The 16,902-nt window shown below is 40.2% G+C and overlaps 1 protein-coding gene and 1 pseudogene across 2 annotated transcripts in view; both read right to left on the minus strand.

Moving 5' to 3' along the window:
* PRIM2 (DNA primase subunit 2) overlaps positions 1 to 16,902 on the minus strand; it is a 292,588-nt gene that overhangs the window by 104,841 nt on the left and 170,845 nt on the right. Inside the window, exons 9-10 of the mRNA XM_082848562.1 lie at positions 6,023 to 6,095; positions 3,200 to 3,385 (exon numbers count right to left, since the gene is read on the minus strand). Of these exons, the coding sequence (XP_082704688.1) occupies positions 3,200 to 3,385; positions 6,023 to 6,095 (259 nt within the window). The remainder of the gene's footprint in view (positions 1 to 3,199; positions 3,386 to 6,022; positions 6,096 to 16,902) is intronic.
* Positions 13,180 to 13,809, minus strand: LOC309967033 (small ribosomal subunit protein eS7-like; annotated as a pseudogene). Its single transcript has one exon. The product of its transcript is annotated as a small ribosomal subunit protein eS7-like (transcript).

Below are 16,902 nucleotides of genomic sequence, written 5' to 3' on the forward strand. Positions count from 1 at the left end.
CTTTTAGTCAAAATAATACATTTGCTGTAATCAATAATAAGCTAATGAAAATACAGACTGTTATGTATTATCTAGAAAGGTAAAAAATATTGATTTTCTTTTACAATAATATTTCAAAAAAACTACTTTTACATTATAAAATAAAAACCCCATTTGAAAAAAATTTTCAAACACATAGGTTTAAAAATAACGAAATACTGATGACATTGATAGGAGGCCATCCCAGATACACACAAAAGAGGGCGGTCAGTGAACAGACGCACAAGCCAAAGGCCTGGCACCCAGATCAAGCTTTCCCATATCTCATGCTCCTCTTTTCCCCGCTTAGTTACAGCACAAACCAAGCTAAAATGCTACCTCAACTTCTCTCTCTCTTCACTTCAAAACCATAGCTCATAAATACTTATATACTGTGACAGTTAATTTTTTGACCATCAGAGTGCCCAGAACTCTAGTCAGACGTTATTTCAGGTGTGTCTGTGAGGGTGTTTCTAGACGAGGTTAACATCCGAATTGTTGGACTGAGCAGAGCAGATGCCTCCCCCATTGAGGGCGGGGGTGTCTCATCCAATCCTCTGCAGTCCTGAATGGCCAACCCTCCTGCGACTAAGAGGTTATTTCCTCCTGCCTGAGGGCCATGAGCACAGACATGGATTTTTTCCTGCCTTCAGACTCAAACTGAAACACTGCTCTTTCTTCCTGGGTCTCCAGCCTGCTACTCACAGAGTTTGGTGACTCAACCTCCATAATCACACGGGCCATTCCATACAGTACATCTCTTTTTGTACACATGTACACACACACACACACACACACACACACACACACACACACACACACACACACATATATTCTATTGGTTCTGTTCCTCTGCAGAACCCTAACACACCTACCTACTTAATACATCAAATTCTTAATAAAAAGGTCAAAAAACATTTTCAAGTAATAACATATAATGATGTCAGTGACACAGCAAAATTCTCACATAGCTTGATGAGAGTCTAATTTAAAGCCTTTCCAGTCATTTCATAGCATGATAGCATGCATCAAAACTTCAAAACCGTCTACAGTTTTTCACCAGGTAAACTGGTTCCCTGGTGAACATATACAGAGGACATCTGAATTATAATCAGATTTATGTGCTCAAGATATTGGTTGCAATAACATTTATGACAAAGTCAAACAGACACAACCAAGTGTTCAATAATAGGGGAATGATTAAGCAAATTATATCACTTTCAAATGATGTGTTGTCATGCAACTAACACAAATGATATTTTCAAAAATGATTCAACAACCTGGGAAAATGATCACAATAGAATGTCAATTTTTTTAATGGGAAAAAACAATGATATCTAGCTATCTAGACTAAAGAGAAAGGCTAAAATGTTGACAGTAATTATTTATGAATGAGACAATGACGGGAAAATTTTCTGTATTTTTCATACTTCCTATAAGCAGAATATGTTACCTTTAAAATAAAATATAACATTATCCAGAATTATTTGATTTATTACTATTTAATAAACATTATCCAAAATCATGTTTAAAGAAAACTCTATTCAATGATAAATTTAAGCTTCTATGGACAGTTATCAATGAAAACAGTTTTTAAAACAAACCTGTAAAAACTGCAAGAGCTTTTTATAATATATTATAAAAGAGGCTGAACTTTTTAAAAAAGTATAAAGCTAGAGACGTGTTATGGACTGAACTGTGTCCTAAAATTCATCTGTTGAGGCCCTAACTCCCAATGTGACTGTACTTGGAGATAGGGCATTTAAAGAGGTAATGAAGGTTAAATGAGGTTATAATGGTGGGACTCTAATCCGACAGGATTGGGGTCCTTCTAAGAGGAGGAAGGAAAACCAGAGAGGTGGACACACAGAGAAAAGGCCACATGAGGACACAGCCAAGAAGGCAACTGCTGGAAGCCAGGAAAGAGGCTTCAGGAGAAACCAAATCCTCCCACACCTGGATTGTGTACTTCCAGCCTCCAGAGCTGTGAGGACATATATTTCTGTTGTCTAAGGCACCCGGTCTGTGGTATTTTGTTATGGCAGCCCGAGCAAACTGATACAAGACATAATAAAGTGTCATTATAAAATTTACTTGGTAAATATTCTTTGCCCTATAGTTTACCTTTCCTAAGAAGAAACAAACAAGAAATAAACAATAAAAAATGTGCTTCATCCCACAGTGCTAAGCCATAGAAGGGACGAGAAACCATAACATTATTAGCTAGTCCTACTTAAGAGAAATAAGGAATAGGAGTGGGAATCTGAGAACTAAGAACAGATTTAAAGGCAGTTTTCAGGTTTACAGTGATAAACGTCTATCTAAAAATTCCCTGTGATGGGCTTCCCTCGTGGCACAGTGGTTGAGAATCTGCCTGCCAACGCAGGGGACGCGGGTTCAGGCCCTGGTCCGGGAGGATCCTGCGTGCAGTGGAGTGGCTGGGCCTATGCGCCACAGCTGCTGAGCCTGCACTCTGGGGCCTGAGAGCCACAACTGCTGGGCCCGCATGCCACATCTACTGAGGGCAGCACGCCTAGAGCCCATGCTCTGCAATGGGAGAAGCCACCACCATGAGAAGCCCGCGCACCACAACGAAGAGTAGCCCCCGCTCACCGCCACTGGAGAGGGCCCGTGTGCAGCAATGAAGACCCAACGCAGCCAAAAATAAATATATAAATAAATAAATTTATAAAAATAAATAAAAATTCCTTGTGAAAGATTCCACATAACACAATAGGATGCATTCTAAACTGTTTTCACTGTATTTGTTCTCAACATTTCTCGGTCCTGAAAATAACATTACATGTGCATGTATGTATATATGTCTATACATATTACATACACACACACACACACACACATTCCTACAGAAATACAACTCAGATGCAATTTCAGTTATTACAACTACTGGCAGTTTACCTACCAAGAAGACGACTCTTCACTCAAGCATTATTTTACATCTTACATTGCTGTTTCGATCTTACCCTTCAAACTGAATCCACTTTCCCAATCTTTTGTTGAGCAACTACTAGATTAATACGTGAGTTTCTTTTACCTAAATGAAACTGTAGACACACTTACAGAATTTTCAACTACATTTTGGGGCATATTCAAAAAACAAACCTTTTAGTCTTCAGACCAAATTAGAATTTCAGTTTCTGCTCTGATTTTTCAAAATTACCTTGTCTGGATCCATCTTTCCTCTGATAAATTCCTGCTTCCAGAACTGCAATGCCTGTTCCAAGGTTAGGCCAATGCCCTTCAGGAAGAGGCCGTACTGCATGCGGCCCCCATGACGAAGATGGTGATTCTCCCGCAGGGCTTTATGTAGCTGACGCATGCAAGGCGGGAAGGATTTGGTAGAAAGCTACAAGAAAAAAGAGTGTTTTGTTATTTATCAGGTCCCCCACAATATTTGTTGCAAAAATCAATCTAATTTGCAAATCGTAAATTCAGTTTAATTGGAATAAAATCAAAAAACTGTAAGGAAGTTATTACTGTCTCACTGTGATTACAGATTCTTTTTCTTATTAATATTTTAATATTGATTACATGTCAAAATGATAATAGTTTAGATATACTGCATTGAATAAAACATATTATTAAAATTTATTTCACCTATTTCTTTTCTTTTTATAATTTTTAATTAAACATTTTCTTTTGAGATAACTGTAGATTCCTATGCAGTTGTAAGAAATAATACAAAGAGATGTCATGTACCTGGTATCCCCCAAAGGTAATATCCTGCAAATCTGTAGTATATTATCACAACCAAGATACTGACACTGATATACACTAGTCTTAGATTTTCTCAGTTACACTCACGTGCTCATTTCTGTGTACATGTGTATATAATTTCATGTAATTTTTTCACATGTGTAGGTTCATGCATCCCCCACCACAAGGATCCCTCATGTTTCCATTTTATAACCCCCATCTTCTGTACCCTCCCCCCGCCATTCCCTAACCCTTGGCAACCACTAATTGTTCTCCGTCTCCATAATTTTGCCATTTCAAGAGTGTTAGACAAATAGAATCATATAGTTTAACGTTTTGAGAGTGGCGTTTTACTCAGCATTCCCACAAAATTCATCTAAGTTGTTGCAGGTATCAATAGCTCGTTTTGTTTAATTGCTGAGCAATAGTCCATGGTGTGGACGTAACACCATTTGTCTAACCATTCACTCGTTGAAGGATATTTGGGTTGTATCCAGTTTGGGGCCATTTCAAAGAAATGAGTGTACAGTTTTTCATGTAAACCTAAGATTTCATTTTCCTGGGATAAATGTTCAAAAGTACAATTGGTGAAGCACAGATGAACTTTTAAAATAACCCCAATACAAAGTAAAACATAAAAATAAGAGAAATGGTTCTCAAAATGTGAATTCAAATAAATGTGTTAAAGAAATTAACAATTAAAAGAAAACCTTTTTTGGACTTCCCTGGTGGCGCAGTGGTTAAGAATCCACCTGCCAATGCAGGGGATATGGGTTCGAGCCCTGGTCCGGGAAGATCCCACATGCCACAAAGCAACTAAGCCCATGCACCACAACTAATGAGCCTGCACTCTAGAGCCTGCGAGCCACATCTGCTGAGCCCGCATGCCACAACTATTGAGTCCGCAAGCCTAGAGCCTGTGCTCCGCAACAAGAGAAGCCACCGCAATGAGAAGCCCACGCACCGCAACAGAGTAGCCCCTGCTCACCGCAGCAACTAACCCCAATGCAGCCATACATACATACATACATTTATTTATTTATTTATTTATTTAAAAGGAAACCTTTTTCATCTATGGTCTCAACTGCGTTCTCCCTGACCTCCTCAAGCATCCTCCTGAGACTTAACTCCCACCTCTCACGGGCTCCTCAGCAGGTTCAACTTTGCCCGTGAGCAGGGGCAGTTCTCACTTTGCTCCCTTGACTGACCAGGCAGCCTCTTCATCTTTCACAGTAACAACTTCTACTTGATTATAATTTTTCATAGGAAGATGACTTATTTATTCCAGACTCCAAAAGCTCAGGGTCTCCCCCTACTCACCATCATAACTCTTGTTTCCAAGCATTAAAACCTCACCTGTGTATTTTTAATTCATTTTAAGTAATTTGGTAATTGTCTAAACAAAGATTAATTATGGCTGACTCAGTTTCCCTTTTTTGGGTAATGCAGAAATTCTACAATGTCTTAAAGAGAAATTCTATAAAGTAAAAGTATGGTAACGTGTGCACACTTTCATTCCCCTATGGAGCCACAAAGTGAAGCTGAAATGAGCTGCCTACTAATCTAGTGGCAACACAAGATGGGAGCCTACCCTTAGTGTCATGGAATACATTTTGTATCCTCCTCAAATTTACATGCCAAGTCCTAAACCCACGATCTCAGAATGTGGCTGTATTTAGAGCTGGGACCTGTAAGGAGGTAATCAAGGTTAAAGGAGCTCATGGGAGAGGGGCCCTGGTCCAAGGTGACTGGGGTCCTTCTAAGCAGAGGAAGAGACACGGGGATGAGCAGCCACCTAGAAGCCAAGGAGAGAGGCCTCAGGAGAAACCAAACTTGCTGATACCTTCATCATGGAATGCTCGCCTCCAGAACTGTGAGAAAATAAGCTTCTGTTGTTTAAGGCACCCAGACTGTGGTATTTTGTTACAACAGCCCTAGCAAATGGATATACTTAGTATTTTACATTTCTCCTTTACTATATGTATATGGTATTTAAATATAAACAATAAACACTATTTAGTTGTCATCACTTAAAAAGAATTCCCCCTTTGGAAAACTGATTAAATTCTGTTTTTATCAGACTACAAATAATTTTCTGATTTTTTGGTTTTCCTATGATGAAAAAAAAATCATATGTATAGCACATGGGATTTCTTTAAAAAATGATTGGCAAGCAATGAAACAACATTCCCTCCCATCTCCCCACCCACAAAATAATCTTTGGTTGAAGAAAATCTGTGCTTCCTCCATTGACAAAGGTTTAAGTTTAAAAGGATGAGATGCTTACCGAATCGATCTGATCTAAAGAAACCTTCCCAACATTTCCCTGTGTACTGTAGTCTTGACCAGTGTACGAATGACTAAAAATAAAAAGAACAAAATATTAAAATAGGATTTGTAAAACATTTTGATCACTTCAAAGGAAATCTTTAAAATTCTGATACAAAGTCACAAAGATATTTTACACATACCTTAGGAAAAACATAGCCAAGTGTTTTAAAGGTATTTAATAGAATACATTTAAGTAACTTTCCCAGAATTAATACAGAAATGCAGTGCTCATCTGGATCTCCCGATTCCTAATCTAGGGTGCCATTTCCATTTCCTGGAAGCAATATGCAAGTTGTTGTTAAAGTTAACACCTCTCCCACACTGACCCCTTATAAAACAGCATGGCAGCAGAGCTAGGAATAAATGGGAGCTTACGCCCAGAGTCATCACTCAGTAGGCCCTTGACTGAGTCACCTAGACTCTCCACACCCCAGGATCCCTGTCCGTCAAATGGAGATGACAGTGCCTGCCCTGCAGTGTTAACAGGAGGTCAGAATTGAAATACCTTTTGTTAAAGGACTGGACATATAGTAATCACTATTCATTAAAATAAGTAACATATGAACAGCACTTTGCATGTACAAAGAGTCCTTATCTATATCCTCTAATTACATCCTCACAACACCCCCAACAGAGCAGGTTTATTTTACATTTGAGAAGTGAGGAACTTGTTAGATGAGACAGCAAGTCAGCAGTGCAGCAGGAACTCAAACTTTTTGACTCCCAACTTCCTGTTTCTTCACTATACCATGCCATTCTCTTCCCTGTGATACATTTTCCTCTTGTATTATTTAGAAATTAGGAAATATAACATGGCACATACTACCTAAAGCCCTCCACCTGTGTACATTATTATCTCCTTGACACAACTCCACACCCGTAGCTCCATCAACAATGACTCAGATGCAGACATTCAGGGATCATGCGGCGAAGAACTGGTGCAAGGTTACATAGAAAACCATAGTCAAACTGTGGTTTATGCAGACTCCACAACTAAAGGGAAGTTCTGGAGTAAAGTATCATTACAATAACAAGGGATTCCGGATGCTCTACTTTCTACCTGCTCAGCACTATAGCTTCTTGCTGCTGGATAACATACACCCTTCAAGATGCTCTGTAGAAAGGCTGTTATTCCTACAATCAATCAGGTTACTGATTAAACAATGGGTACAGATTATGAAGCAAAACTACTGGATATCTCGGGACGTTGCAGCCACTGGCAAGGAGACTGTCACAAGTGTAGATGTCCCCTTCCGACAGTCCTCCCTCCATGGGCTAAGAATGGCCTGAGAATCACTCTGAGAGCAGGACAAGCAGAATGCCAGAGAGTGACACAGAATGATCCTGCACCTAAAACACATCTTCTTGCCTTTGGTATTATTTCTCCCTCCAGTAACAAATTTCTGACAGCATATCACTAGACTCTATCCATTCCCTTTATCATAGTAGTGCCATGTCACACAAAACTCATGCTAAGTTAAACCAACAGGTGCCATTTAATTTTAATATTTTACATTTTAATATAGAACACAAACAGAGAATTGTTTCAGTGAAATCCCCCCAAATAAAAACATATTTCACTTTCCAATATGTCTTACACACAAGGCAGTGAAAACAGCATAAGCTACGAGTCTGAAGACTTGCTTTTGTTTTTGTTCTTTAAATCATTGGTTTGGCAAACTGGCAATCTGCACTATTCTCATTTATAAAATGGTATTAATAAGGCCAGGCCTGCCTAACTAACAGAAATCCTGGGGAGATCAAATGAACTAATAAATTCGAAGTGCTAATTAAAATCAGTAAAGCATATTCCAGTACACAGAGCAACTGCAGTCTTGACCAGTAAGTACAGAGGAACACAAAACAAAACAAAATAAAACAGGATGGGAAGGGAGGCAGCATGATCCTGTAGAGGAGTCATTCCCCAGTTGGGAGATGCTAGCCCACTCCATTGACCCCTGTAAGCTTTAGGCTATAAATTGATCACGATCATCTAACAGGACCATTCAGCTCAAATAGATGAACAAATACAAAAGTCCTGTATAAATGGTAAAATTATGTACAAACATGATTATAGTCACTGAGTAGTTTTCTCAGCCCAGATTAATGCAGTATACAAAGTACAAAGAGAAGATGTATAAAGAGGACACATATGTTTGCCTGAATGCCAGTATAAAATGCTTGTTCCTCAAAGTTTTAATAGAATATGCAAAGGGACCAAATTCCAAGAAAAAAAAGTAAGAAAGAGAATGGTAGCAATGATAAATGCAAAGAATTTACTGGGTATAAATAACTACAGAGAGAATATAAGGAAACCGTCAGACATCATACTTCTAAAAATATTATAAATAGACAAGAAGATGGTCACCAGCCAACCCAGTAAGGACAAGTGTGGAACCCTGGAAGAAAAGTGACAGAAATGAAGAATTGAAGCATAAGAATTGGGAATGAGATTCCTCTTCCACTCATTCAGAATCAGAAAGGATAACATATATATTGGTTAAAGGAGTTGTTATGTCACAGCTATTTGAACGGTTGAACGGTTTGGATAGATGAAGCCAAGGGGGAGGATTTTCAGATATAAGAAAGGCAAATCATGAGAAGCAGTGTATCCAATGATCTGCAGGCAGAAAGAACCATAAAAAGATTTTGGACAAGAATTCACATAATCAGGTTTATACTCGAGAAAGAAAGCAGTGTAGAGAAATTACTAGAAAGGGAGGGATTGGGAAATAGAAAACCAGTTGGAAGAATATTGCAACATTCCGGGCAAGAGAAGTTTTTGTAAAGACCTTCAGTAAAGTAATGGCAATAGATGGATAAAGGAAGGCAATCAAGGTAAAAGAAAAAGGAACAAATAGTGCTGCCATAAAAGAATAAAAATCCTTGGGGCTTCCCTGCTGGCGCAGTGGTTAAGAATCCGCCTGCCAACGCAGGGGACATGGGTTTGAGCCCTGGTCCTGGAAGATCCCACATGCCACAGAACAACTAAGCCCGTGCGCCCCAACTACTAAGCTTGCGTTCTAGAGCCCGCGAGCCACAGCTATTGCAGCCCGCGCACCTAGAGCCCGTGCTCCACAACAAGAGAATACACCACAATGAGAAGCCCGTGCACCGCAACAAAGAGTAGCCCCCTCTCACCGCAACTAGAGAAAGCCTGGGGAAAGCAACGAAGACCCAACGCAGCCAAACATAAATAAATAAATTTATTTTTTTAAAAAATCCTTAATAACAATTCACATTAGCTTATGAGACTGGACCTTTGGCTTTTACTTGGAAGTGCACAGGGATGTTACGAGATGAGACTCCTAACAGCCCCCAGGACAGGTAAGGCACCTTCTACCACACTCAGAGCCTGGTGGCAGCTTCATATCACACAGCTTCCAAATGAATGCAGCTGCTACACTAATGAGCAAAAACATACATAATGAACTGTCAAAATATAGTCTTAGTTTCATGATTTTAAAAACTTGGTTAACTTTATGAACAAACATTTCTTAATCATGGTACTAGGGAAACAGAAAAAGTAATAAAAACTTTTTATAACTTTTTTTAATTTTAAAAAAAATTTTACTGTAATTTTTAACAGTAAAAACAATTTCTAATTGGTTCGATATACACACACACAAACCCAGCAGAAAATACTATTTTCAGTTCATTTTAAATACTCACAGCTTTAAGAAACACTCGCTGTCACTGATGTACAGTTTTAACAAAGGGGATTTAGTCAGCATAAAATCTTTCCTGCTTCTAACCTTCCATAAGAGAATAAATTGAGAGGTAACACAAATGTCATTTTTTTCAACACAGTGGACCAAAAAACATTTTAATGGGCCACAAAAATCAAATTATGTCACTAATCACTATCCTGCCAAATATAAAGAGGAAGTTTTTTTTTTTTTTTTTGCGGTACGCGGGCCTCTCACTGTTGTGGCCTCTCCCGTTGCGGAGCACAGGCTCCGGACGCGCAGGCTCAGTGGCCATGGCTCACGGGCCCAGCCGCTCCGCGGCATGTAGGATCTTCCCAGACTGGGGCACGAACCCGTGTCCCCTGCATCGGCAGGCGGACTCTCAACCACTGCGCCACCAGGGAAGCCCATGTTCTTTTTGTTTTTTTTAACATCTTTATTGGAGTATAATTGCTTTACAATGGTAAAGAGGAAGTTTTGATTCATCAGAGAATCTTAAAAAGTCAAGATCTGATTTAATTCTCAGTTTAGCCACTAATTTGCCACAAGTAAAAAAGAAAAGGCAGGGCTTCCCTGGTGGCACAGGTTGAGAGTCCGCCTGCCGATGCAGTGGACACGGGTTCCTGCCTCAGTCCGGGAAGATCCCACATGCCGCGGAGCGGCTGGGCCCGTGAGCCATGGCCGCTGAGCTTGTGCGTCTGGTGCAACGCAGGAGGCCACAACAGTGAGAGGCCCGCATACCGCAAAAAAACAAACAAACAAAAAAGAAAAAGCATAAGTCAAACTATGCATTAATTATTCATCCATAAATGTGGACAGTAAGGGATTAGGAGCTATAGTGATTTATTTCCAACCTGTATGCTAACTTATCCTCTATTTGCTAGAGTATCAGGTGAAAGGCACTGAAGGTAAAATGGTATCATTTTTCTCAAGTCACCAAAAATCCAGAAAAGTGGTGAAAACAATAAAGATGTAGGTTCATGAATACTGAGTTACATTAGAACACTGTCTGTGGTGAAAGGCGACAGTGTGTGTTTGCTAAAATGTAGCAATTACACAGCACTGTACAAGCAACACAAACACCTTCACTCCCCAAACAGAACTAGAGAAATGCAGAAAACCCAGGACAAACCTTACTTTTTAAAATACCATTAGATTGTCAGGCTCTCTATAAGAGACTTTTTCTACATCCCAGTTGTTGTCCTTTTCTAACTACCTTTTTAAAAAAAGCTTTCAAGGGTCTCTGTACAGCTCCTCAATCCCTCATCAAGCACTTCTGTGACCAAGGAAGAGTCACAAAGTAGTGACGGACCCAAAGATGACCCAAACAGTACGACGTGATGAGGTGATGAGAGCCCCAACAAGGCCGCAGAGAACAGGCCCTTCTCAGAGCAGGGGGAGGAGGACAAACCACATGCAGCCCCGAAAGGGCACCTCAGAGGGAGCTGCCCAGGGACAGCATCCAGGATTCTGAGTGTCGTGAGAACACTGCTGAGATGACTGAGCACAGTGCCCAAGCTGAGCAGACGCCTGCCAAGTCAGCGGGACCAGCTCAAGGCCGAAGGAGAGGAGGTTGGCCATCAGGGAGAAGGCGGGCCTGGGTGGCAGAGGGGAAGAGCAGGAGACCACAGTCAAGGAATAACTGAAAAGTCACAGGCGTGGTTGTTTTAGTGTTTTTACCATTCATAGTTGAACAACTTTATATGTATTAAAACATTTTTAAATTTTGATCCGGTTCAGAAAAGTATATGACATGAGTTTATTAGGGTTGTTGGAGGGTTGTTAGAAGTAAGCATGTGATAAGGAGGTGACATTTGGGGATAATAAAAATGTCTGTTTTTCTCAACATCTAGAGGGTTAGCACATATCAGATGGACAGGCAGAAAGACACAAGCAAAGCCAAGGAAATTTCACAGTTTATAGACGAAGATGTTGGGTTAGGTGGCAAAAGAGCCACCCCTTGCAGAGGCAAGGGGGAAAAAGAGCTGAAACTGGGCAGGTAGATCCTGAAACGCAGGTCTCTGAACAAAAACCGTTAAAATAAAGAGCCAATTCTACCTCCTTTTGCAATAACATAGTGCTAAATCATGACTTTAATAAAAACTTGAGGTTTTGTCAAGTTTAAAACCTTTAAAAACCTAAACCTGTGCATAATAGTATTTTCTAAGAAAACTGAATTTTGCAAACACAGAAGTAATTCAGTGTTTGTCCTTGGTTATTTTGTTCTGTTTTGTCTTGAGGTGATGGTCCTAAGTTATCCAATCTACTATAAGAGAACTAATGGTACACAAAATATATAAAAACATCTTTCTACTGTTGCATTTGTTCAGTAAGCCTACATGCAACTTAATTAAAACTCAGTCACATCTGAGGAACTTTTTCCTCCCACATTGTCTTGCTCATTAAACAGTAAGATGTAAGCAGAGTTAGTTTTCCAATAAGGCTAAAAATCACAGTAAACAGAAAATTGTAAAACCAACAGTTTCAACAAATTAAGAGTTGAAAGGAGAAGAGACTTTCAAAAATATCCATAACACATATTTACATAACCATATTTGACATGATCCTATTTTCAATCCAATTAAACAATTCGATAGGGGGGTGGGAGGAGGGCTGAGGCATAACAGAGACAGGAAGGCAGAGTCAGTCACAGCCACACACAACCAGTTCTCCCAAACACTACCACACAAACATCAAATCTACACAATAGAAATGCAGTGGATATATAAAGAGGTAAATCAGAAACACACACATCTGCACAACATCTCATCTGTGAAAGGCAGACCCATGCCTGGTCTTTGTAGAAACAACAGAAATATAAGCCTCGGTCAATACACCACCAATGTCAACACGCGCACTTAGATTTCAACAGGGAGTTGCTTTTGAGTGCTGAAAATAAGAGGCGAAAACAAAAAGAAATTATATGAAAGTGGATTTGTGGGTCTCATGACAAGATTAGCTGGTTAAGGAAAAAAACCTTTCCTGCTGTGGCCCTGATCTCAGCACATGACGGCCCATCACAACTCTGCTGAGACACAAATGCCACAGGACACAGCTGGCAAAACGGGTGACACCTCTCCAATCATTTTCCTGTTTTCCAATTAGTGACGCAACTTGAGGGAGGGAATAAGGAGTAGTGGAATAGTTGCAACATTTTAGGATTTAGTTGCAAGTCTGCCTCATTTGCATAATTTTTCCAAGTCCAATCTGCCCAAAGCAATCAGGGAGTACAGCAGAGTAAGGGAGTGAGCCAAGCAAACTGATGAGGAGCACAGGTATCAGACTCACTGTGTGACTTTGCTTTCAGTTTCCTCACTGGGAAACAGGGATCTCAAAAGGGGTCACGAAAGTACCCCCTCCGAGGACTGCCGTAAGGATCAAATGAGATGTCTATAAGAGTTTACCGCACGATTTTTCACTCAAATTGTTTTTTTTAATTGTGAATAATATTTTATTTAGTCATTTTTGTTTACAACTGAAACTCTGGGAATTCAAAATTAATATCCTTGCCCGTGAGCTTCTCATAGACACCAGAAAATGTTCCAACCTTGTGTTCCACATTGTTCTGCTGTGCTTTATCCAAATGAACCTTTATGAGTTGGCTGCCAACCAGCTTCACGAGGATTCTCTTGCCCACAATCTCACTTGGGAAAACCAAGTCCTCCAGGATGGCATCGTGCACTGCTGTCAGAGTGCAGCTCCTGGGATGCTTTTGCTTATTTTTTTGTACGGCTTTTGCAAGTTGGCTTAGGCAGAATTCTCCTCTGCGTGATAAAGACAAGGTGCTTCCCGCTGAACTTCTTCTCCAACTCACACACTAGCAGACCTGGATTTTTCTGGAAAGATTTCAGTTGAGGAATGGGAACAAGATTATGATAGCTTTCCGACCACCACCAACTTCAATTTCCTCAGTGGTCATGATGTTCAGCTCCCGCAGCTGGGCCTTGAGGTACAAGTTCATCTCCAGCTTCAGAAGGACCTGGGAGATGTACAACTCAAACTCATCTGGCTTCACACCACTGGGCTTGGCAATCTTCACGCTGGAACTAAACATGGCCTGGATCTTGCCAATGCGGCCAATACTTCACTCAAATTGTAATCATCATTATCATCCAGGCCTCAATTTGTCACATGTGGACGTTTTGGTTGTTGTTTCTCTCTACTCTTTAACATTCACCACTTTCTTCCCTTGAATATCAGGAAAAAAATGTATTTCTTTCCTATCTTCTTTATACCATCACATGAAATATTTAATCTTAAAGTAGAATTTAGATGTCCTTGAAAAACCTGATGATCTGGAAGGTTTTATCTATAGCTACACTCTTAGAAAGTTTCCACAGTGCAAAACTTCAAACTCAAACACTGCAGGTTTCAATGGAACCCAGCTTTGCAGAGCTGCATATCCAATATGGTAGCCACCAGCCAACTGTGACTAAGCTGCACTTGAAATGCAGCTTAGTCAGAATTAAGAAGTTCCATAAGTGTAAAATTTGCACTGGATTTCAAAGACTTGGTATGAAAAACTGATGTAAAACATTTCATTAATATATTTTCCTATCGATTACATGTTGAAATGATATTCTGGATATGAGTTAAATAAGATATTACTAAAATTAATGTCACTGAAGTAATTTAAAATTACACATGTGGCTCATATTTGTGGTGCTCATATACTTCTGGACAGCACTGCCATAGAGTGAGGACAGTGACACGAAGCAAGTCCTTCCCCTGAGGACTAGGTCCACATGCAGAAACGCCAGTTGACCTACCCTGACTTCTATTTGCCAAGTGAAGATCAGACTCTGCTGGTCATAAGTGGAATACAAGGTGCAATTGGGCCACTGAAGGAATGCCTCAAGTCAACTGTAAATATGCTTGTTTTCATAACACTGTGCTTGGGAATCAAGGTTCCAAACTTGAGCCACACCCTCCCATTTCTACTATCAGGGAAGCAATCGTGAATTCTGATTAGCTTGGAGGTAACTGGAATCACTGTGGGGGAGGGTGTGTGTATGTGTGACACATTTTTGTCTGGGAGTCTTTGGGGCTGCGTGACTCACCTCAACACTTAATCACAACAATCCATTCTCCTCTCATCTGTAAGAAGCTGTGCTGGGGGCCGGGGATGGGGGTGGGGGGGTATGAGTCTGGAAGACTGCAGGACCCTGGGCTAGGCCAGACAGAACCTGCCTCCCATCCTCAGGGAGCACCTCTACACCCTCCCTCCCCACCAACAAACAGCCTCTGAGGTTCATAAAATAGTAACACATAAAACACATTTCCTTTCTTCGTCAACTATTCCCCAGTACTCTTGAAAGAGGTTAGCACTATTTACTCCTTTCTATCTGGCAGCTATAGTTTATCATATTTTAAAAACAGATATCAAATAAAAAAGCAGTGAAGAAAGCATCACGAGTAATCAAAACTGATCTCTGCATCAAGGAAACATATTTCTTTGTTTAAATTAAAAAGTAAGCTAATACATCTTTCAAAATGAACTGTAATTTCCTACATCATTCTATAAAAGTATACCAAGTCCCAATACAACCCTTTCACATGAAGTAAGGTGTAATCATAGCACAAATGGAAAAACAATTTCAAAAACAGGAAACAAAGGTTTTGAACATCACCCATAATATCCACTTTTGCAATCACAATTTTACCCACTTTGGATGTTAAAAAAAAATACTCTGACCACATAAGCTAGGCTATTCAGACATTTAGAAAGCACAATGCCTGCAGTTTGGATTTCTTGAGTGTGTAGGAAATCAAGGGAACCACAGTTACAATATATCACTTTCTGCTGTGAGGATATCACAGGAAAATTCACTCAATAGCTGTCACCACTGAAATTGAAATGAATTTCTTTCTACAGCTAAATCCCTAGTAAATGGTATCCCACTTGTGTTAGCCCAAGTGATTTTCCTGGCAGTTACTCCAAACGAGAACACAATCAATAAAATTCTGTTATAAACTGAATGTAAATTATTTTTCCACAAGCATGAATTTTACGTAAAAAAAATTCTCTCCAAAAAACTACCATCAGACGATACGTAGGATAATGATCTATATTTCCCTACAATTGAGAGAAGCTGTATGATTTCAAGAGGTGCACATACACAATAAAAAAAACAAGCTCATATGGGTTTCCACATCAGGTGAGAACTACAAACAGCACAATCACTACTCTTCTTTGTTTGAGGTTGGCCTCATCTTTTCCCATATGGTCCATATTTTTCTATTTATTCCCATTTCTAAGCTGCAACAGTCCAATGAACTGCAAGAGAGTTGAAAGTTGCACCTCATTTTTCTATAAAAAATATCTGTACCTCACAATTGTCAAAAATCATGGAATTGCACCCTTAAAATGAGTGCATTTCATTGTATGTAAATTATACCTCAATAAAATTGATTTAAAACGTAAAATATACACATACATCCCGATAAGATAGTCACACTACAGTGCTACATAGATGTTTGCACCATACATACTTAAAGCCCCCAACAAAGATCTCTATTTTCACGAGTACGTTTTTTGTTTGTTCAGTTTGTTTTGTTTGCTGTACGCAGGCCTCTCACTGTTGTGGCCTCTCACCTTGCGGAGCACAGGCTCCGGATGCACAGGCCCAGTGGCCATGGCTCATGGGCCCAGCCGCTCTGCGGTATGTGGGATCTTCCCGGACCAGGGCACGAACCCGTGTCCCCTGCATCAGCAGGCGGACTCTCAACCACTGTGCCACCAGGGAAGCCCCATGAGTATGTATTTTATACTCCTTTTACATTCTTAGCATATTCTGGGAGTATAATGACCCCTAAGTAGAGGCTGTTTTGACTTGACTTTGACCCAGGATAGTCAAATGATTACAATAAAGAAATTTGCCTGAGAGATTGGTACTGAAAAGTTGAGGGCGTTGAGGGCGGGGTGGGCGTGAAATAAAGTTCTAACACACAGGAGAACTAAGACGTTAAATTGATGGTCATCGTCTCATTTCCCCACAATGTACAGAGGGCGGGATGCTTCTGAGATGCGCTATCACAGGTCTACAGCACACGACGATGCCCCCTCACACTTGTTCCCTAGTAATAGAGAGCAGGGACACGAAGGTGGGGGTTTGATGGAGGTTTTGAAGGGAGGGGAGAAGAAGGG

This window comes from Leucopleurus acutus, assembly GCF_964270905.1.
Source record: "Leucopleurus acutus genome assembly, chromosome: 10".
NCBI classification, from domain to species: domain Eukaryota; kingdom Metazoa; phylum Chordata; class Mammalia; order Artiodactyla; family Delphinidae; genus Leucopleurus; species Leucopleurus acutus.